The sequence below is a fragment of the Genypterus blacodes genome, unplaced genomic scaffold, assembly GCF_046128005.1.
Source record: "Genypterus blacodes isolate CSIRO-AG114 ecotype Tasmania unplaced genomic scaffold, CSIRO-AGI_Gbla_v1 ptg000272l_1, whole genome shotgun sequence".
Taxonomy (NCBI): domain Eukaryota; kingdom Metazoa; phylum Chordata; class Actinopteri; order Ophidiiformes; family Ophidiidae; genus Genypterus; species Genypterus blacodes.
Window position 1 is genome coordinate 117501 of NW_027467063.1, and position 22500 is coordinate 140000.

General features: G+C 46.5%; 2 protein-coding genes and 1 long non-coding RNA gene across 5 annotated transcripts in view; 1 reads left to right on the plus strand and 2 right to left on the minus strand.

Annotated features, from left to right (window-relative positions):
* Positions 1-2470: 2470 nt before the first annotated feature.
* LOC143017159 (WAP, Kazal, immunoglobulin, Kunitz and NTR domain-containing protein 2-like) lies at positions 2471-4565 on the minus strand. Its single transcript, XM_076171820.1, has 2 exons — positions 4392-4565; positions 2471-4027 (listed from the first exon to the last, which is right to left on the minus strand). The coding sequence occupies exons 1-2, from the start codon at positions 4563-4565 to the stop codon at positions 2471-2473; spliced, it is 1731 nt and encodes a 576-aa protein (XP_076027935.1).
* A 3880-nt stretch (positions 4566-8445) lies between these two features.
* LOC143017157 (uncharacterized) lies at positions 8446-18086 on the plus strand. 3 transcript variants are annotated; one of them, XR_012965594.1, is made up of 4 exons: positions 8446-8810; positions 9615-9739; positions 9902-10626; positions 18070-18086. It is a non-coding gene; the product is annotated as an uncharacterized LOC143017157 (long non-coding RNA). The 3 variants fall into 3 exon arrangements; XR_012965593.1 differs by lacking the exon at positions 18070-18086 and having other exon boundaries at positions 9603-9739; positions 9902-10744; XR_012965592.1 differs by lacking the exon at positions 18070-18086 and having other exon boundaries at positions 9902-10744.
* Positions 18087-18914: 828 nt separating this feature from the next.
* The window catches only part of cacna1g (calcium channel, voltage-dependent, T type, alpha 1G subunit), a gene marked incomplete at its 5' end in the record, with an annotated part of 44851 nt that continues 41265 nt past the window's right edge, over positions 18915-22500 (minus strand). The window contains 1 exon segment of the mRNA XM_076171821.1: positions 18915-21047. Within this exon segment, the coding sequence (XP_076027936.1) occupies positions 20115-21047 (933 nt within the window).

The window sequence follows — 22500 nt, forward strand, 5'->3', positions numbered from 1 at the left end:
CTCGGTTTTTCTTTATCGGTCTTCAGATTTGAACCATCAACCTCAGGGCCTGAGAGCTTTGGGTCTGAGGATGGAATGCTGCCATGTGAGCCGCTGCGTGTGAGCAACTACTGTATCTCTTCAATAGACGTTCCAAATGATATGAACATAACAGATGCAGGTAATGAATCAAAGGTCTGAACCTCCAGGCTGCTGATCTGTTCCACAGGCGCCACTGTTCGATCTCCACTGGATACACAACAGAGACGCACACACACAAACACACACACACAGGCCCAAGTCCAAACCCAGAGGGCCCGGTGCAGCTTCTACCTGATGTATGTCTACATCTGAGCCTGACCACACGCATGCCTGCTCCTGCCTCGCGTGAACCGAGTCTGTGAACGCAACGACCCCGAGCAGTCGAGGAGGAATGTCTGCGCTGCGAATCAAAGCCGAGCTGCAGGCGGAACAAAGTGTCTGAGGGCTCGAGAAGTGAGGCTCACATATGGTTTTTATATCCTGAATTTTAATTGATAATAAATTGTGCTTTTGTAGGCCTGAAACTATGTTCGGAGCCTTTAAAGGTTTAATGGCAAAACTGAGGGGAAGAGAAATAATTGCTGTATTTTGTGCAGTTTTAGTCTGTTTGAGGGAAACGAGCTGCACAGCTGAACTGTAGGTGCTGTAATGAGGTCACACACACACACACACACACACACACACTCACAGAATCGTTTCATCTATCTATCCATTTGCAGCAGTCGATTTTTTAATGACTTTCTTCTTCTTCTCTGATTGTGTTTCAGTTACATTTTCCCTTAAAGCACTTTGGGTCACATCCTTGTAGGTGATTGATTGATTGATTGATTGTGATGAGAGCAGCTGCTGGCTGGTGTTTGTGTGTTGGTGATGTTTGTTTCCTCCACAGCTGCTGAAGTGAAGCTCTGGGCCTCCTGCTGGTTTTGCCAGTAAAGGATGGTGAGCTCATGTCCTCCCTCGCTGCTTTGGATGGGAGAAACAGAGTCTCATCAGGGAAGAAGAACACCCTGGTGGAGGCCCAGACCCAGACCCAGGCCTGTTCCCGGTAACCCAGAGACGCTCGCTGGCACGCCATGAAACACATAACTCAGCTATGGGAGTGGATCTGAGGTTTACGGCTTTGGGCTCTTTACCCAATTAGAACTGGATCACAGAGGCAAAGCAAACTAGGGTGAAGCTTTTACAGCCCACGAGGGCTTTGAGACTGGAGGGCTGTGGGGGGGTTGGGGGGGTGCTGGGGGTTCAGTATTCCCTCTTCTCTTCCATCATGGCCTGTCAGAGGAACCACCCAGGTGCTCCAGCTGTCCTGCAGGTACGGACGCTCTGTTTACCTGCAACAACTACAAGTCTGCTCTCATTCAGGCCAGAAGCAGGATCTGACCTCTGCACTGAGCTGTGATCTCATCTTATCTCCCTGATGTCGCAGCTAAACTGAAGCCGGTGGTGACGTTTTCAAGAAAGTCATTTTTTGCCTTAAATCCCTGGTTGATTTGTTTATTTGCACGATGATGTCATTTTTGCATGAACACAAATTCAGATGATCTCACTCATGTTGTTTTGTGTACGTTGTGTCATTATATAGAATAGAGATCAATGAAGAAGTCCAGATATGTGGGGTCAAAGGTCATAGCTGTGACATGAAGCCTGAAACATGAAGTCGTTCAGAGACACGCAGAGAAAAACTAATCAGCTTTATTTTCATTGACAAAGTCCAAAATACTGAAGAAAGAAGCCACAGCAAAAGTGCTCTGAGGACAGGAAGTACAACAATAAAGGTCCAGAGAAAATGTTACATGTTCATAATAAATAGGCCAAGAAGATAAAAGCAAACAGAGAGAATATGATGATTAATCATTATCTTACAACTCACTTGTTCAGGTGAGAATCCTGGTCTGCATGTGTGCGTTTAAAAGCTGCATGTGTGTGTTTACAGGAGCGTATAAAGATGATATAAGGACGCTCAGGACAACAAGCAGGACTCACACACTTACACGTCCTGCTTTGGGCTTCAATGCTGCAAGTCTGCAACCTCCATTTCCAGCCTGAGAGCATCGGAGCCCAGCCAGTCTGGAGACACGCTGACACGCTAACAGGAGGGCTCCGTGTTCACATACATGGTATTTCAATCAACAACACGTGAGACCAACAGACCTCCGGACGAGTACAGACGTGATCCTCAGCATGAGGGAACACCAGAGCAGATCTGCTGAGGAGGGAATGAGAAAAGATCTGAAGCTTAAAGCATAACTGCAGTTAAAGTCCCTTTGTTTACATGTAAAGTCATATTCTTCTTCTATGATCTGAACTCTGTGTGTCGTCCTATAGATGTTTGTGCTTCTCTTCAGGTCTGCAGGTCTTTGATTGGACAATGAGACAACAAAGACACAGAGTTCAGACATGAAGGAGCTGAAGATGATGAAGCTCAGGACCTGTTGGTCAGCTGAAGCTTCTACTGAGGGCTGTTGGTGATGGCTTTGAGAAGATCACAGGTGTTCTTGGAGATGACCTCCTTCAGCTTCCGTACTCTCCGAGGGCTGGAAGCCCCCACGTAGCTCTCGGGCTGGATGACGGCCATGCCGTCCTTCACGTCTCCCATGATGATGACCTGGCCGGCGGCGGCGGCCCCTGTGATGTTGGGGCAGGGGCAGTTCCAGTCCATGTTCATGAACGTGACCTCCAGGGGCTCCTCGCCAAAGAAGTGCAGACCCATCTTCTCATCCTTAAAGATCTCCTCCACGGCGACCACGGCGTGGCCCGAGTCCTTCTCCTCGGTGAGCTCCATCATCCGACCCAGGATCACAAAGTCGCTCTTGCAGAAACTGGTCACCATCTTGCCTCGGGGCTTGCAGGCCTTGCAGTGATGGTTCTTGGGATACGGGCACGTTTCCTCACAAGCCTCTTTGGATTCAAAGTTGTTGTCGTTGCCCTCGCAGCCTCCGTAGATGAAGGCCTGGCACTGGCGCATGGCGGCGCTGAAAGCCCAACGCAGCTCGTAAGCCTTACAGGGTCCCTGCAGGCTGGAGAGGCCGCAGGGCCCCGACAGCTCCGGGCCGCAGCACTGCATGCACTCCTCGTACGTCTCCAACGCTCTCCTGGGCGGCTGGCTGCTGTGGCAGCTCATGAAGGAGAAGCAGGTGTTGGTCTTGGTCTCGTAGAACCAGCTGACTCTCTCCTGCTCGCTCCCGCAGTCCTCGGGGCTGTCGGGGGGCTTCTCACACTCCTCTGGCAGGCAGCGGCTCACGTTCCTGGACTCTGGACTTTTGGAGGGTTGGGTGTGCGACACGGTGAGCGGGTGGTGGGCCTCCGCCGAGCCAGACGGGTTGGTGGCCGTGCAGGTGTAGACGCCGGAGTCGGCGGGCTGGGCGTTGTAGATGACGAGCTGACCGATGTTGGTGACCACCATGTTTCCTCGCACGTGATTGGGCCTCATGACCCCCCTCTCCCCCCTCTCCCCCCTCTCCGCCCCCTCAGGACGCCGCTTCTCCCAGGTGATATCGGGCCGAGGGTAACCGGTCACGTCGCACAGGAAGCTGGCCGTGTCGCCCACTATCACAGACTGGTGCGGGGGGGCGCTCGCCATGACGGGCAACTGTTTGGCGGGAGGAGTGACGGTGGCCTGAAGGGGGGCGGTGGTGGGTCTGGGGGTGGTGACCAGGGGCAGCGAGGGGCTGGTGTTGGGCCAGGTCAGGTGGTAGCGGCAGGTGACCACAGACAGCGTGACGCCCTTGGAACACGCCTCTGCGTCCATGTAGCACCTGTTGTAGTATGTCATCCCGTCTGAGGCGCAGGTGAAGTGCGGCTCTCTCCCACAGAGGTCTCTGCACTTACACACCGGCTGACCCTCCCAGATGCTGCACTCTGAGCCCTGCTGGGCGCACAGGAAGCTGGCACACGACGTCTCTTTGGGCGTCCCCACAGGACCTCTGCTCCCCTCCGTGGAACGAGACGCCACACAGCTGCGGTTACCACACACGTTAGAGCAGCACTTCTCAAGGGACTCACACTCCTGCAAAGAGAAGAGAGACAAGGTCACAGAGGGGTCAGAGCCCAGAAGGTCAGAGCCCAGAGGGTCCGAGCCCAGAAGTTCCGAGCCCAGAGGGTCTGAGCCCAGAGGGTCCGAGCCCAGAGGGTCCGAGCCCAGAGGGTCCGAGCCCAGAGGGACACAGAGGATGAAGGTCAGATCAGATCCAGGTTGGAGTTAAAATAAATGTAATGATAAAAGTTGACAGTATTTCTGAGTAAAGACTTAAAGTTAGTTTGATTTAAATGTCTTTGTTTGAACTCTCCTTCAGTCAGATGAAACATTCTCCCTGCATCCAGAACTCCAGAGTGATCAGTGATCAACTTGATTGATCGATCGTCTTTCCTACCTGATCAGACTCGCACTCCCGCGTGCACGTGCTCATGGCGTCCACCCACAGGTTCGGGTTCATGTCGTTGGGGCAGATGCCCGCATGAGAGGAGCTCATCTGCGGCGAAGCGCCCACACACACGGACACACACGCCGCGAACCAGATCCACCGCGGAAACAGCAGCCGCCACATGGCCGCAGCGGAACGCACCGCGGCCCGGGGAGAGGGAGCCGCTGGAGCCGCTGAAGCCGCTGGAGCCGCTGGAGCCGCTGGAGCCGCTGGAGCCGCTGACCCGGCGGATGAAGCGAGAAGGAAGCAGCTGGATGAAGCGGCGCGTCAGGCGGAAGCTTGTCAGCTCTTCTCCAGCTTGTTGAGAGGAGATGATGGATTTGTAGCATCGAGCTGCGCCAACATGAGTGTGAACGTGACGCTGGGATGCTGGACGAAGCTTTAAGCTGAAGCAGCTCTGGGCTGGACACCTGCTGCTTCACCCGTTAACCCTTTACGCGCTCCGGCGCTGCGCGTAAAGACGCAGCAAGTCCGCGGGTTGTGGATCGATCGATCGTTCCTATTGATTTGGCTCCACTTATATCGATGAGATATATACATTATATTCATTTGTACATTTGAGACGGAAACACGAGAGATGAAGCACAAACTGATGAAGATGAGCTGATCACTTTATAAATGCAGCTGAGAGGATTTGATTCTTAAATGATTCTTTAATAAAAAGCTCAATCAGATTTAAACACAGAAACGGAACAGAAATAATCAGAAATCAGAGGAAACTGAAACTGACAGCAGATTACGGTTGGACTGTTCCACACTAGATTTATTCTCACACACACACACACACGCACGCACGCACGCACGCACGCACGCACGCACGCACACACACACACACACACACACACACACACACACACACACACACTCTATTACACAGTCACACACTCACACTCTCACACACTTACTCACACTCACTATCTCTCTCTCTCTCTCTCTCTCACACACACACTCTCACACACACCTGTTTGCCTTGTTGTGTGCAGTGACTCACACACACACACACACACACACACGCACACGCAGCAGAGGTGATCTGAGGACGCTGACGAGCTCTAATGGATGAAGGTGTGAAGGTGAGCCTGCTGCTTCCCACAGTTCAGTTGAGGACAGAGGAGCTATTAGAGCAGCCAATAACCGAGGCGCCCTGCTGAGGTGTGTGCGTGTGTGTGTGTGTGTGCCTGCCTGCCTGCGTGCGTGCGTGCGTGCGTGCGTCTGTGCGTGCGTGTGTGTGCGCACGTGCGTGCGTGCGTGCGTGTGTGGAAAGCACATGAATAAAGGCTGTAAAATGGCTCTACCAGGTTCACACACACATACACACACACGCGCGCGCGCGCACAGTAAATGCAACATTTCATGATTTGAGTTCGTCTAAAAGTCGAATCCATCTTTCGCCACTAGGGGGCGGTGTCTCCATGTGAGAGCAGGTAACCAGCAGGTGAAACCAGCGAACGAGAGAAAGCCGTGTTGTTGTTGTGTCGCTACCAGGTCGGTGTTGTGTTCATAAGTTCATATATGTGCTTGATATGAAACAAGACGTTACTGCATTCTACAAACAGACAAGAAGTCAGGTGTTTATGTTCCTGCTGAAAGGTCAGAGCCGTGTAGCTCCAGCAGCTCAAAGTTCACCTTTCATGTCGGCGCTCTGTTATGGAGCCACTATGTTGTGTACGCGTATTCACTCACATGTTGTCAGTTGGGGAGAGCTAACCTGGTCTCCATGGAAGCTTTAGATCACAGGTGTCAAACTCAAGGCCCGCTACAGCAAAGAGCTTTTAAACGTAAATTGTCCACAAACTACATTTTGATTTGTGACGTCATCCCGACACTAAAATGCAGGTGATTTTCCGAGGATAGATTCTCTGATATCTTAGTAAATGATCCCTTCATGTAATCTCCGTCTGTGAAAGGCTTTCCGTGCAGAACAAGTTTGGGGACCACTGAGTTAAAAAATGTCAGGTTGTTCATAATATATTTTGTAAAAAGATGATAATAAATAAATAAATAAATAAAAATTTTAGAACTCTAGCTCACAAGCTTACGCACGAGCAGAGGGGTTTAGAGCGCCCTCTGCTGGCTGGTGAATTGCAGCGCCGCCATGTCCTCGATCCCGTCCGGTCATCATTGTTTTTGTGTGTTTCAGGGTACAGGCATGTTCACATGAGGACGCAGCACAATGAGGCGCTGGAGGTGTCGAGCTTGTTCCTCTGCAGCCACAGGATGGAGGACGGCTCCACAGCTGGCGCCACTCCCTCGTCCCTGGTAAATAAAGAGGTTTTATTTTCCTCACTTCACTCCTGCTCTGTTTGTGTCGTAGCTGTTCAGCTCGGAGGAGAAACATGCATCCTAGCAGCACCGGGTGATGATGCACGGAACCCTTTGCTGTCTTTAGCATCAGAGAAGAGACCTCTGCCAGACAGCTCCTGGACACGGAGAGTTAAAGGCAAACACATGCACAAACATCACACAGGTCAGATGATATGTTGTGCAATTCCTGTGTGAGGAGAAGCTTCCTATTTCCGAAGAGCGTATCGAGGTGAAGCGCTGTGCCCATGATTTTCCAAAACCACAGTGATGGACCACATCGTTTGTTTTCTAAAAAGCCCATATGTTGCTCACTTTAATAGCTAGAGCTCTAACATGTTCACATCCACAGGACACGGGGATCATTTTCTGTAAGTTTGGGGCATATTTTATTTTTGGTCCAATTTTCCTGAACGACAGTGTAACCATGGACCAAATCGTTTGTTTTTTAAAGCCCATATCTTGTACTGTAGTAAGAGCAAATTTGAACAGTGAAGGGAAGATTTCATGGATTGAATCCGTCTTGGTTTAAAGTCGAGTCCGGCTTTCGCCCCTAGGGGGCGGTGTCTCCATGTGAGAGCAGGTAACCAGCAGGTGAAACCAGCGAACGAGAGAAAGCAGTGTTGTTGATGTCCCGCTATCAGGTCGGAGTTGTGTTTATAAGTTCATATATGTGCTTGATATGAAACAAGTGTCTGGTGAGTTTATTGATATTTTGCTACCAGACAGATCAGTCGATTTCTACTTCTACTAATTCTACTTCTTGTTCTACCTCTACTAATTGTTCTTCTTCGTCTTCTAATTGTGGTTCTAATTCTTCTTCTTCATCCTCTAATTTTTGTTCAAATGATTCTTCATCGTCTTTAATTGCTTCTGCTTCTTCTTCTTCGTCTTCTAATTCTTATGCTATCTTCTTCTACTTCCTCGTCTTTTAAGTCTTCTTCGTCCTTTAATTCTTCTTCTTGTGTGTCGGATAATCCTGAGGCTAAATCTACGTGGTAGCAAAACATCAATAATACTAATTAGAAATCTGAGTGATGTGAGGAATGTAAGTTTCATGTAAACTGGCTTTAAAGTTGACAAATATAATGCACAGTTATGATTTAATAAATAATTTCTTCGCTTGAAACAAGCGGTGTATTCTCACAAACCACCACAAGATGGCACCCTTGCCTGTTGTAGAGAGAGAGTACTACTAATGTTCTTTGATGAATTAACAGAATTGAGCCTCAGGATTAAGCGACACAACAAGAAAAATAATTAAAAGACGATGAAGATGAGGAATTAGAAGTGGGACAAAAGACAAAGAAGCAGAAGAATTAAAAGATGAAGAAGAGGAATTACGACAAGAATTAGAAGACAAAGAAGAAGAATTAACAGTAGAAGAAGAATTAGAATACAGTTAGTTTACAATAATAAATCAAATCTACGTGGTAGCAAAAAATCAATATATTCTTTAGTGATCTCAGTTGTGTGAGGACTGTTAGGTTCATGTTAACTGGCTGTAAAATTGACAAATATAATGTAAAGTTGTGATTGAATAAATCATTTATTATGATCATAAATTATTATCATTAATTTGAAACAAGCGGTGTCTTGTCACAAACCACCACAAGATGGCTCCTTTTCCTAATGTAGAGAGAGAGAGTACTGCTAATATTTTTTGATTAAGTAGAACTTCAAACTCTAAGCAGAACTTAAACCTCTTCCTTGGCTGAGTTGTGTCGCAGTGATCTTGGTGTCACTCCTGTTTATAGGAGGAGCCTAATGTAGAGAAGTCAGGATGTCTTGGTTTTAAGTCGAATCCATCTTTCGCCACTAGGGGGCGGTGTCTCCATGTGAGAGCAGGTAACCAGCAGGTGAAACCAGCAAACGAGAGAAAGCCGTGTGGTTGTTGTGTCGCTAGCAGGTCAGCGTTGTGTTTATAAGTTCATATATGTGCTGGCAAAGTGTCAGAGTGAAACGCTGTAACCAACAACAGCGGAGACCTTTACCTTCCGGCCCAGGCGACTGACGATCTGCGTGATCTGCGCTGGTTTCTCCGACCACCATCAATCTCTCTACCAGGTCAGTGCTGTGCTTCTCAGTTCATATATGAGCTTGATATGAAACAAGATGTTACTGCATTCTACAAACAACAGACAGGAAGTCAGGTGTTTATGTTCCTGCTGAAAGGTCAGAGCCGTTTAGCTCCAGCAGCTCAGACTGCTGGTTACGCTGTTACTCAGGGAGGAGAGAGAGTGTGTGTGTTATTTCATATTGTAGCAACCTTGCTGTTATGTTTGTGTTGGATGTTCTACTGGTTCCTATGGTGTGCATGTACAGTGAATGTGTCATGCATGTGAGTGGCATGAGGGGCGGGGATGTGTGTGTGTGTGTGTGTGATTCGGAGAATTGGCTGGTGAACGTTGTCGTTATTAAAAGTGAGTTTTTGGCGTGGTTATGTCTGACAGTAACCTGTGTTATTAGTTCAATAAACACGACATCCTACTGTTGACTCTCGTTCATCTTTGTGTCGTTCTGCGGACGCTACAATTTGTTTGCTGCATTTATCAAGCTTTGGTATCTTAAGTGAAACGATCGCTGGATTGTAAGTGGAGTTGAAGTCCAATCGCCATGGTAACGTTCATGTTTAGGTCCATGTGTGTGATGTAATGAACATTAGAGTTTAAATGTCTGTCCTTCATGGACTCACTGTATGAGTCACTGTGTTCTGACCGGGTCCATTATCATGACATCATCTTAGAACAAAGCACTGGGCAGCATGTGGGGATGCCTGAAGAAGGAGATGAGGAAGAATGAAGGAACATTATGTTGATCTCATATTTATCTTTTATTCTTGTGTTTCTCTGTTATCAGGACGCTTCACAGAGCGCCAAGCACCAAGCCACGCCCACAAGGAAGAGGGAGGACTGGGAGCTGATCTACGCCGGCCTACCCACCACGGAGGAGATCGTTCTAGGCGGCGTGCTGGGCCTCCTCTGGTTCCAGCGCAGGTACTGATCTGTCACAGGGTCAAATCCCTAAGCAGCACTCTGCACTCACTGTCGTCCTCCATTAGTGACGACCGCCATATTATTTACATCTGCATTACAACTAAACACAAAGCGCTGCTGTCACCTAAAGTTTCCTTCCGTTTCCGTCCTGTCTGTACGCAGATAAACAACCCGGACACGCGAGTGCAGATTCTGAAGGACTTTGTAAAGCAGCACTTCACCTGGGCTTTATTCTTGAGTAGCTGCAGCTCAGCTGGTGTGAAGCGGGGTTTTCTGCAGTGACAGCAACCAAAAGAAAGTTTGACAGGGTAGACTGGACATAAGCAACACACTCCGGGTGTCAGTGTCTCCCGTTAGCCCTGGATGGGACCGTCTGGTTACAGAGAAACAGGCTCAAGGCTCCCACTGATTCAGCGTTATGGTGAGTTGTATTTTTCATGCACTGTACATTTGTTTTTGTGGTGTATCTTACGTTTAAGGCACGTTTAAACGTTACCATAGCGACCAGAGAGCGTTAGGGGGCAGAGAGGATGTTACTCATGTTGTGTTGTTGGCGCGATGTTACGAGAACGCTGCTAATAAAGTCGCGAGTACACATTGGATTCACGTTTATTATTACATTTAAATGCCGGTCGTATCATTTTCTTTTGTTGTATTTATCCGCCACACCTTAAACGCCGGTCCGTGAAAATAGTGTCTGATATCAAACCGGACCGGGGCGCAAAAAGGGTTGGGGACCGCTGATGTAGATGCTGCGTTTGAAAAATTTGGAGCTCTAGCTCTGAAATTAACCAAGATATGGGCTTTTAAAAAAACAATAATAGCTCAAATCTACGTGGTAGCAAAATATCAATATATTCTTTAGTGATCTCAGTTGTGTGAGGACTGTAAGGTTCACGTAAACTGGCTTTAAAATGGACGCATATAATGTAAAGTTGTGATTAAATAAATCATTTGTTAATTTGAAACAAGCGTGTGTATTCTCACAAACCACCACAAGATGGCTCATTTTCCTGGTGTAGAGAGAGAGAGAGAGTACTGCTAATATTTTTTGATAAAGTAGAACTTCAAACTCTCAGCAGAGGTCGAACCTCCTCCTTGGCTGAGTTGTGGCGCAGTGATCTTGGTTTCACTCCTGATTTAAGTCGAATCTTGGTTTTAAGTCGAATCCTGCTTTCGCCACTAGGTGGCGGTGTCGCCATGTGAGAGCAGGTAATCAAGCAGGTGAAACCAGCGAACGAGAGAAAGCCGTGTGGTTGTTGTGTCGCTACCAGGTCGGTGTTGTGTTTATAGTTCATATATGTGCTTGATGTGCTACAAGATGTTACTGCACTCTACAAACAACAGGCAGGAAGTCAGGTGTTTATGTTCCTGCTGAAAGGTCAGAGCCGTTTAGCCTTCGTGGCGACGCACCGGTATTGAGCCATTACGGTGTGTGTGTGTGTGTGTGTGTGTGTTAAATCCATGCTACGGAGGTGTACAGTAGTGTGTGTGTATGCAGTAGTGACTGTTTGTTGTGTGAATGTTTGTATACGTGTGTATGTGTGCCTGTGTACGCGTGCATGTGTGTGTGCGTGCGTGCATGTGTGTGTATGCGTGTGTTGTTTTAAATGTTTGCTGCATTTCTCAAGCTGTGGTATTTGGATGCTGCGTTTGAACATTTTAGACAAGTAATAGATATTATATATATATTATATTACACTTAGACTAACTACTTTACTTAAATCTTACTGGTAATTTATTTGAAATATGTTCAATAAGTAAATATACAAATGACTTTTTGAGATGTGAACGCATATTGACTTATATGCTAAGTCGATTGAATAAATAAAAATATCCTTATTTACTTATATACTTTTTTTTTTTTTTGTGATGTCAGCTCCAAATCAAAGAGACAAAAGAAACATCTCTGCCTTCTAAGGTTGGGTGGGCGGTGGCTCATTGATAAGGCACGCGTCTGGGAACCAGGCACACGCTCCGGTGCTGGTTCGCCTCCAACCTCGGTCCCTCACTCTCCAGCTGGTAGCTGGAGAGTTGCCTGTTACCCTCCGGTCCAGAGCCTGTTACCTTCCGGTCCCCGCGCCCACCTAGGCACGGAATCTACCGCACTCAGTCAGTCTGTCAGAGAGAGTGACAGACACATAGCGAGAGACTGATAGTCATAGTAGAACACTTCACGTATAGAGTTAGGGACACACAGTGTGTCGCTCGGGCTGCGTGGCAGGCACAGTTCTTGTGTCTGGCACCAGAACGAGTGATGCACTGTGATAGAACATATAGGAACACATAGGTACTGACACACAGACAGGCAGGCAGGGTGCGGAAGAGGAGGTGCTTTTAAAAAAACTCACTAAGTCCCAGTGTGGGACTCGAACTCCCAACCTTGTGATCACCAACCATCAGCTTAACCCTCTGAGCTAAAATAAATAATACAATTTTGTGGGTTTTTCTGCTATTTCTCTTTCTCAGTGAAACACTTAGTGAGTTTTTTTAAAAGCACCTCCTCTTCCGCACCCTGCCTGCCTGTCTGTGTGTCAGTACCTATGTGTTCCTATATGTTCTATCACAGTGCATCACTCGTTCTGGTGCCAGACACAAGAACTGTGCCTGCCACGCAGCCCGAGCGACACACTGTGTGTCCCTAACTCTATACGTGAAGTGTTCTACTATGACTATCAGTCTCTCGCTATGTGTCTGTCACTCTCGCTGACAGACTGACTGAGCGCAGGAGATTCCGTGCCTAGGTGGGCGCGGGGACCGGAAGGTAACAGGCTCTGGACCGGAGGGTAACAGGCAACTCTCCAGCTACCAGCTGGAGAGTGAGGGACCGAGGTTGGAGGCGAACCAGCACCGGAGCGTGTGCCTGGTTCCCAGACGCGTGCCTTATCAATGAGCCACCGCCCACCCAACCTTAGAAGGCAGAGATGTTTCTTTTGTCTCTTTGATTTGGAGCTGACATCACAAAAAAAAAAAAAAAAAAAAAGTTTGGTCCCGTTTTCATATATGACTTAAACAGGATATTTTTATTTATTCAATCGACTTAGCATATAAGTCAATATGCGTTCACATCTCAAAAAGTCATTTATATATTTACTTATTGAACATATTTCAAATAAATTACCAGTAAGATTTAAGTAAAGGAGTTAGTCTAAGTGTAATATAATATATATTTATAATATCTATTACTTGTCTAAAATGTTCAAACGCAGCATCCAAATACCACAGCTAGAGAAATGCAGCAAACATTTAAAACAACACACGCATACACACACATGCACGCACGCACACACACATGCACGCGTACACAGGCACACATACACACGTATACAAACATTCACACAACAAACAGTCACTACTGCATACACACACACTACTGTACACCACCGTAGCATGGATTTAACACACACACACAGACACACAGACACACAGACACACACACACACACACACACACACACACACACACACACACACACACACACCGTAATGGCTCAATACCGGTGCGTCGCCACGAAGGCTAAACGGCTCTGACCTTTCAGCAGGAACATAAACACCTGACTTCCTGCCTGTTGTTTGTAGAGTGCAGTAACATCTTGTAGCACATCAAGCACATATATGAACTATAAACACAACACTGACCTGGTAGCGACACAACAACCACACTGCTTTCTCTCGTTCGCTGGTTTCACCTGCTGGTTACCTGCTCTCACATGGAGACACCGCCCCCTAGTGGCGCAAGCAGGATTCGACTTAAAACCAAGATTCGACTCAAAACCAGACATCCTGACTTCTCTACATTAGGCTCCTCCCATAATCAGGAGTGAAACCAAGATCACTGCGCCACAACTCAGCCAAGGAGGAGGTTCGACCTCAGCTTAGAGTGTGAAGTTCTACTTTATCAAAAAATATTAGCAGTACTCTCTCTCTCTCTCTCTACACCAGGAAAAGGAGCCATCTTGTGGTGGTTTGTGAGAATACACACGCTTGTTTCAAATTAACAAATGATTACGCATATGATGTAAATCACAACTTTACATTATATGCGTCCATTTTAAAGCCAGTTTACGTGAACCTTACATTCCTCACACAACTGAGATCACTAAAGAATATATTGATATTTTGCTACCACGTAGATTTGAGCTATTATTGTTTTTTTAAAAGCCCATATCTTGGTTGATTTAAGAGCTAGAGCTCCAAATTTTTCAAACGCAGCATCTACATCCCCAACCCTTTTTGCGCCCCGGTCCGCGCCAACAATATAACATGAGTAACATCCTCTCTGCTCCCTAACGCTCTCTGGTCGCTATGGTAACATTTAAACATGCCTTTAACGCAAGATACACCACAAAAACAAATGTAAAGTGCATGAAAAATACAACTCACCATAACGCTGAATCAGTGGGAGCCCTGAGCCTGTTTCTCTGTAACCAGACGGTCCCATCCAGGGCTAACGGGAGACACTGACACCCGGAGTGTGTTGCTTATGTCCAGTCTACTCCGTCAAACTTTCTTTTGGTTGCTGTCACTGCAGAAAACCCCGCTTCACACCAGCTGAGCCGCAGCTACTCAAGAATAAAGCCCAGGTGAAGTGCTGCTTTACAAAGTCCTTCAGAATCTGCACTCGCGTGTCCGGGTTGTTTATCTGCGTACAGACAGGACGGAAACGGAAGGAAACTTTAGGTGACAGCAGCGCTTTGTGTTTAGTTGTAATGCAGATGTAAATAATATGGCGGTCGTCACTTATGGAGGACGACAGTGAGTGCAGAGTGCTGCTTAGGGATTTGACCCTGTGACAGATCAGTACCTGCGCTGGAACCAGAGGAGGCCCAGCACGCCGCCTAGAACTATCTCTTTCGTGGTGGGCAGGCCGGCGTTGATCAGCTCCTGACCTCGCTCATCACAGATGCTCGCCATGAAGGATGCCGGTTTACAGATCAGACCCAACTCCAGGTTAAAACACAGCAAGAATAAAGAAGATGTGGAACAATGTGGAAACTATATGAAGCCCATTTTGATTCAGCTGGGACCGTTCTTACCCTGGCCCATGAGTAACACACACACAGTAGCACACACACACTCATGAGACAATGCAAGGTCAATACAGTATAGTACATTGACAACAGGGGCCAAAATGAAAAAGCGAACAAAGATATAACTTAAAGGATATTTTTATTTAATCAATCAACTTAATGTATATGGTAATGTCTTGTTTGGATCTCAACTACGTGTTCACATCTCAAAAACATGAAGCGTTAAAATGGAGACTGGACTTCAGCTCCACTTAGGATCGAGCGATGAATTCACTTAAGATACCGAAGCTTGATAAATGCAGCAAACATCCAGAAATCTGATATGGAAACATTTAAAACACACACACACACGGGCGCACACACACCATAACGGCTCAGTAACGGTGCGTCTTCCTGTATATACCGCAGTAACGTCTTGTATCACATCAAGCACATGTATGAACTTATAAATACAACACCGTCCTGATAGCAACACAACAACCAACGTCTTTCTCTCGTTCACTGGTTTCTCCTGCTGATTACCTGCTCTCAAATGGAGACACCGCCCCCTAGTGGCGAAAGCAGGATTCTACTTTAAACCTCGACATCCTGACTTCTCTACATTAGGCTCCTCCCATAAACAGGAGTGACACCAAGATCACTGCGCCACAACTCAGCCAAGGAGGAGGTTTAAGTTCCGGTTAGAGTTTGAAGTTCTACTTAATCAAAAAATATTGGCACTACTCTCGCGCTCTCTCTCTCTACACCAGGGAAAGGAGCCATCTTGTGGTGGTTTGTGAGAATACACCGCTTGCTTCAAATTGACAAATGATTTATTCAATCACAACTTATACATACATATATACATTATATTGGTCCATTTTAAAGCCAGTTTACGTGAACCTATTGGTCCTCACACAACTGAGATCACTAAAGAATAAATTGATATTTTGCTACCACGTAGATTTGACCTATTATTGTCTCCTCAGTCAATTTCTTCTTCGATTTCTTCTTCTTCGTCTTCTAATTCTTCTTCGATCAGGAATAAAAGACAAAGAAGAAGAAACATAGACGAAGAAGAATTAGAGTAAGAATTAGAAGACGAAGAAATACTGATGAAGAGACTGATGAAACAATAATATATCAAATCTTAGAAGAAGCAGAAGTAATAAAAGACGAAGAAGAATAATTTGAACAAAAATTAGAAGAAGAAGAATTGGAACAATTAGAAGACGAAGAATAATTAGTAGAAGAAGAAGAAATCGAAGTAGAAATCGACTGATCTGTCTGGTAGCAAAATATAACATATAAAAGCAATGAATGAACACTTCACCCCGAGATGTATGTTCACATCTCGTTTCATATCAAGCATATACATTAACTTATAAACACAACTCCGACCTGACAGCGAGACAACAACAACGCGGCTTTCTCTCGTTCGCTGGATTCACCTGCTGGTTACCTGCTCTCACGTGGAGACACCGCCCTCTAGTGTCGAAAGCAGGATTCTACTTTAAACCAAGACGAATTCAATTCATGAAATGTTGCCTTCACTGTCACATTTGAACTTGATCTTGAATGTTGTCCTAACGTTACTAGATTCAGTCCCTATGTTTGCTTCAGTCTGTTCCCGGTGTGGACTCCTCTCCTCTAGAATAAATGTTCAAGAGCAAAGGCGGTCTGTTGTGAAAAGCCCATGAGTAGGCAAAAATGTCAAAGTAACCATCGACCAAATCAGTCATTTCTGTAGAAGCCCTTAAGTTGGTAAAGAAAAGAGCCAGAGCGCTAGAATTTCAAACACAGCATCTAGATGGCTGTAGGATACATTGCTCTAAGTTTGGGGAAAATTGTATTTTTACTGAAATTCTCACAAAATGTCGGGAGCTTATAAGTCATTTTTGTGAAAAGCCCCTAACTTGGCAAAGGAGAGAGCTAGAGATGAATCCTAGTTTGGGATCAACAAAAGTATCTATCATCTAGATCAGGGATCGGGAACCTATGGCTGACAGTTCTGAGCTGACAGTGTTTAACACACATGCGGCTCTTTGCCGGCTGACGTGCGGCTCCCCTCCGTCGGACGGGCTGAGCACAGCGCAACTGTGAAGCGCCCCCCCCAGTCACAGTAACATCTTGTTTCACATCAAGCACATGTATGAACTTATAAACACAACACCGACCTGGTAGCGAGACATCAACAACACTGCTTTCTCTCGTTCGCTGGTTTCACCTGCTGATTACCTGCTCTCACATGGAGACATCGCCCCCTAGTGGCGAAAGCAGGATTCTACTTTAAACCAAGACATCCTGACTTCTCTACATCAGGCTCCCCCATAAACAGGAGTGACACCAAGATCACTGCGCCACAACTCAGCCAAGGAGGAGGTTTAAGTTCTGCTTAGTGTTTGAGGTTCTACTTAATCAAAAAATGTTGGCACTACTCTCTCTCTCTCTCGCTCTACACCAGGAAAGGGAGCCATCTTGTGGTGATTTGTGAGAATACCGCGTTTGTTTCATATTAACAAATGATTTATTCAATCACAACTTTACATTATATTGGTCCATTTTAAAGCCAGTTTACATGAACCTAACAGTCCTCACACAACTGAGATCACTAAAGAATATATTGATATTTTGCTACCACGTAGATTTTACCTATTATTGTCAGACTATTTCTTCTTCTACTAATTCTACTTCCTCTTCTTCTAAATGTATTCTCATATTCTTCTACTGTTAATTCTTCGTCTTCGTCTTCTAATTCTTGTTGTAATTCTTCTTCATCTTTAAATTCCTCTGCTTCTTCGTCTTTTATCCACCTTCTAATTCTTCTTCTATTTTTTCTTTTTCGTCGTCTTTTAATTATTTTTCGTGTTGTGTGTCGCTTAATCCTGAGGCTCAATTCTGTTAATTAATCAAACAATATTAGCAGTACTCTCTCTCTACACCAGGCAAAGGTGCCATCGTGTGGTAGTTTGTGAGAATACACAGCTTGTTTCAAGCGAAGAAATTAATAATTAAATCATAACTTTACATTATATTTGTCCATTTGAAGCCAGTTTTCATGAACCTAACAACCCCCACATCACTCAGATTTCTAATATGTTTTATTGATATTTTGCTGCGACGTAGATTTGATCTATTATTGTCTCCTTAATCTTTTTGTTCTACTTCTTGTACGTCTTGTAATTCGTATTCTAAATATTCTTTGTCTTCTGATTCTTCTTCTTCTATTTTTTGTGAAGTAAGAATAAGAAGACGAAGAAATACTGATGTTGCAAAATATCAATAAACTGATTAGTGATCTGAGTGTTGGGAGGAATGTTAGGTTCATGTAAACTGGCAAATATAATGTAGTTATGATTGAATAAATAAGTTTCTTCAATTGAAACAAACTACGACAAGATGTCTCCCTTTCATAATGTAGAGAGAGAGTACTGCTAATCATTTCATCAACAGGATTTAGCCTCAGGATTAACCGACACACAAGAAGAACAAGAATTAAAAGACGAAGAAGAAGATAGCATAAGAATTAGAAGATGATGAAGAATTAAAACAATTAGAAGACGAAGAATAATAATTAGAAGACGAAGAAGAACAATTAGAAGACGAAGAAGAATAATTAAAAGGCGAAGAAGAACAATTAGAAGACGAAGAAGAATAATTAGAAGACGAAGAAGAACAATTAAAAGGCGAAGAAGAACAATTAGAAGACGAAGAATAATAATTAGAAGACGAAGAAGAACAATTAGAAGACGAAGAAGAATAATTAGAAGACGAAGAATAATAACTAGAGGTAGAACAAGAAGTAGAATTAAAAGAAGAAGAAATCGAAGTAAAAACAACACGGCAACAACACGGCTTTCTCTCGTTCGCTGGTCTCACCTGTTGATTACCTGCTCTCACATGGAGACACTGCCACCCAGTGGCGAAAGATGTCCTCAAATAAGAACAGTACTGAAAGTATCTGCTGAATTTGCTAGACTAGAAATTGGGAACGAGTGCAGGACTTTACTGGTAAATGCAAGAATCTAGAATCAAGAGTCTACGCTGATTTATTGTTGTCCAGCTTTGTAGATTGAGATTGAACCCCCTGGGGCACAGCGTCTTACCAGTGAGTGACAGAAGAGTTGGCTCGGCACATGGACAGAACAGATGGAATCGCAGAACTCTTTGATTTGGAAATAAACGAAGGGCAAGCACAGGGATGGAACCTGTGATGGAAGATCTCTGCAGCAGGTCTGAGTCTGTCACAGAGCAAAGAGAGGGTTTGACCTGCTCGCCTCCTGCTGCTCCTCCTCCTCCTCTTTGATGCTGCAGCTCCTGAGGTTTCCTGTGTGTGTTTGTGATGTGTCAATCAAAGCAGCTCAGACTGATGCGTGTGCTTACAAATCCAAGCTCAGTTTAATGACTGGTTTTATAGATATATTTATATATTATTCCTACAAATACATGGTTTTCAGCACTTTGAAAAATGTTCACTTTCCTCAGTAAACCAAGAAAGCTAGAAATATACCACAGTGAAAAAAACACAAACAACTCCCAAAAAAAGACAGACAAAAACAAAAAAATCACAAAAAAACATGAAAATAATAGAAATAAAAAACAACATCCTGTACAAACACTATGGCCCAATAATTTAAGAAAATAGTGTCTCTAAAACGTTCATATTGCTTTGTTCCTCAGCTGACCGGGTCGAGTCCGCCCTGCACGACACCAGGCAGGGGGAGGAGGGGGGGCGACCTGCAGCCAGCCACATGCAGGGGGAGGAGAGAGAGAGAGAGAGAGAGAGAGAGAGACGGGGAGGAGAGAGAGAGAGACGGGGAGGAGAGAGAGAGAGACTGTCTGGCGTCTGACGCCGGCCACATTCTCTGGCGTGGTCGTTGTTTTGGCAGTAACGATACAAAGACGAGGGGACGGTCACACCACTACAGTACTGAGCTCCTCTTCACTCTCTACAGCGTTATCACTAACTATCACCATCACTGATACAACAAGTGCATCCTGGGTATGAGTCTGAGTCTGAGTGTGTCTGAGTGTGTCTGTGTGTGTCTCAGTCTGAGTGTGTGAGTCTGAGTCTGAGTCTGTGTGTGTGTGAGTGTGTCTGAGTGTGAATGTGTGTGTGTTGGATGGGTTTGAGTGACAGTCACGCCCCTGTGTGTGTGTGTGTGTGTGTGTGTGTGTAGTAGATCTGTACTTGTAAAGTGAAGTCTTGTCTCGATGTTGAAGCTGAAACGGAGCAAAATCAAACTGGAAAGTGTTTAAATGTAAGAAACCCAAAACATTTGAAGCTTCCATGGAGACCAGGTAGCATGAAGATGCTCTGTGTGTGTGTGTGTGTGTGTGTGTGTGTGTGTGTGCACGTGTGTGTGTTCAGTGCTCCGAGCTCGTCTTCTCAAAGGAGAAACTTGGACGAGTCAATAGCTTGGGGTTGGTGTTGGGGTTTGGAGAGCTTCCGTCCGGCCCGGGACCCTCGCCCGCTCCCAGGTCAAAGGAGTCCTTGGAGTCACTGGAGGGGGCTCTCCTCCTCAGACAGGGCAGAGGAGGGGGCACGCCCAGAACTCCCAGTCCGCCCAGGGCCGGGTAGAGGCCAGACTGGGACTCCAGTCCGTCTGGAGGGTCCACAGAGATGCAGGGGGGGCTCATTTTCTTCTTGCGCCGCGGCGAGGGGAGCGAGGTCAGAACGGGGGTCTGGCTGCGGATCTGCAGGCTGTCGGCCCGGGACACGAAGCCGGAGGAGGTGGAGGCGGTGCTGCGCTGAGGGCTGGACTCCACCGAGGGGCACACCTCCACCGAGTGGCGCCGAGGGTCGTCCAGCCAGGAGTGAGGGCGTGGCCGAGGCAGGAGGGCGCTGCGGCCCCGCGTGTCCACGCTGTGGAACCTCTTCAGCTGCCTCAGACACAGACTCCGCCCATCCTGGCAGTGAGTGTAAGTGCTGTAATCCTCACTGTTGCCGCTGCTGTGAGCCATCTCTGAGCCCAGCCCTTCGGCCCTGATGACGTCATCGGCGCGCGCCAGCCCCGCCCGGGTAATGAGGGACACTTCCTGGTCCGCCGAGGCCTCCTCCTGCTGGTGCGTCCTGGCTGGTAAGAGCGGAGGAGGCGAGGGAGAGAAGGAGGCCAGGCAGCGCTGGTGCACGCTGCCGGGGCGTGAAGGTTTGGGGGAGGCGCCCGGGAGCAGGCAGAGGACGGGCTGAGGATGATGAAGAGGATGAGTGGAGGATGAAGGGGACGGAGGGAGGCCCAGAGAGGAAGACTCCCCTCCGCCCGGACACAGGGCCTCCTGAGAGTCAGCAGACACTGCAACCTGGAAGATGAAGGGATGAGGAGGACGGTGAGGAGATGAAGGTCATGAGTTATAACATCATGAGAGGAAGAGAAGGAGTTAGTGTGAGCTGATGAAGATGACCTGTGGGGGTTTGGGTCAAAGTTCACAGGCTGACCAGTGAGTCACACATTTGTTTATGTGCAGCGACTGAGATCTTGTAGGATTTGTTTGTGTGTATGTGTGTACGTGTGTCTGTGTGTTTGTGTGTTTGTGTCTGTGTGTCTGTGTGTCTGTGTTTGAGCGACTCTGGCTGCCCCGCTGAACTCTGATCCAGACCACCTGACCGTCTGACCTCTGACCCTTCACACACAGAACCCTGCAGGCTTTAAGTTGAAATCCAGATCTGAATCACTTCCACTTTGGCTCATTGGTTTCAAAAGCGTTTCTCTGTCACCACCTAGTGGACACATGACGTCATAGCAGCTTGTGGTCATCTGAGGACACACAGTCACTTTGTCTTTTTCCTTCCGGCTTGTTTTGTGTTTTTACTTCACTTGTTGTTCAAATTGCAGTTGAAGTTTCCTGCGCTGCCATTTCACCAAAACCTGAACAAACAGGAAATGATGTCATTCAATCTGACAACATTCTGTAAATAAGAGTAAAGATCAAAGCCGTGTTTCAGACTGCAGCGTCGCTTTAATGTGGGATTCTGTCTGGATTTCTCAGTTTCAGGAAGTTGAGGTTGTAAATGAGTTTGACTGTAGTTGAGTTTCTTTGCAGAAGGTTTTTGCTTCAAATTTCAAAATAAAAGCTCACAATTAACGTTTTAAATCAGTTTAGTAGATCCGGATCAGAACCTCTGAGACTCGTCTTAATATGTCGGGTCACTTTTGATAAACTGTCGCCAGCTCATTTGACAGGTTTGTGATGGGCGTTTCCATAGTTACATCCTCATCTGTACCATTAGCAGCACGAGAGGAGGAAGAGTGTGTGAGCACAACGAGCTCACACACTTTACATTTCCTCTTTGACTGAAATGAGAAGTGAGTGTTTGGCTTCATCAGCTCAGAGGGACGGGTCCACAGCGACACCTGGTGGTTAAAGACGGCACAACCAATCAGCAGCCACACTGAGGTGCACAGTGAGTGTGAACGCACACGTTCACCCTGTCAGGCAACAACAACCCTTAACTCATCAACCAGTCCAGTAAACACATCACTATCACTTTGGCAACGTGTACAAAATGACCAATTGCGTACAGGAAGCACTTCCTGTTCTCTCCCCTGAGTTGTATCGTTTGTGGTGATGACTTTCCCACGAGCAGAGCGACCTGTGAGAGCGAGACGCCGCGTGGCTGATGGTTAGCAGGCGACATGAGGGAGGGGGGGTGTGTGTGTCTGTGTGTGTGTGTGTGTGTGTGTGTGAGGGGGGGCGGAGCTACATGGGGCTGTCTCAGAAACAGGAGTGTCTGTGTTTGAGCAGCAGCTCAGGG

Excerpts from the sequence above, each read along its gene's own strand:
- LOC143017159 (XM_076171820.1), bottom strand. The coding sequence starts at position 4,565 with ATGTGGCGGCTGCTGTTTCCGCGGTGGATCTGGTTCGCGGCGTGTGTG. Across the intron at positions 4,028-4,391 it reads GGGAGTGCGAGTCTGATCAG|GAGTGTGAGTCCCTTGAGAA; the intron begins GTAGGAAAGACG and ends TTCTCTTTGCAG.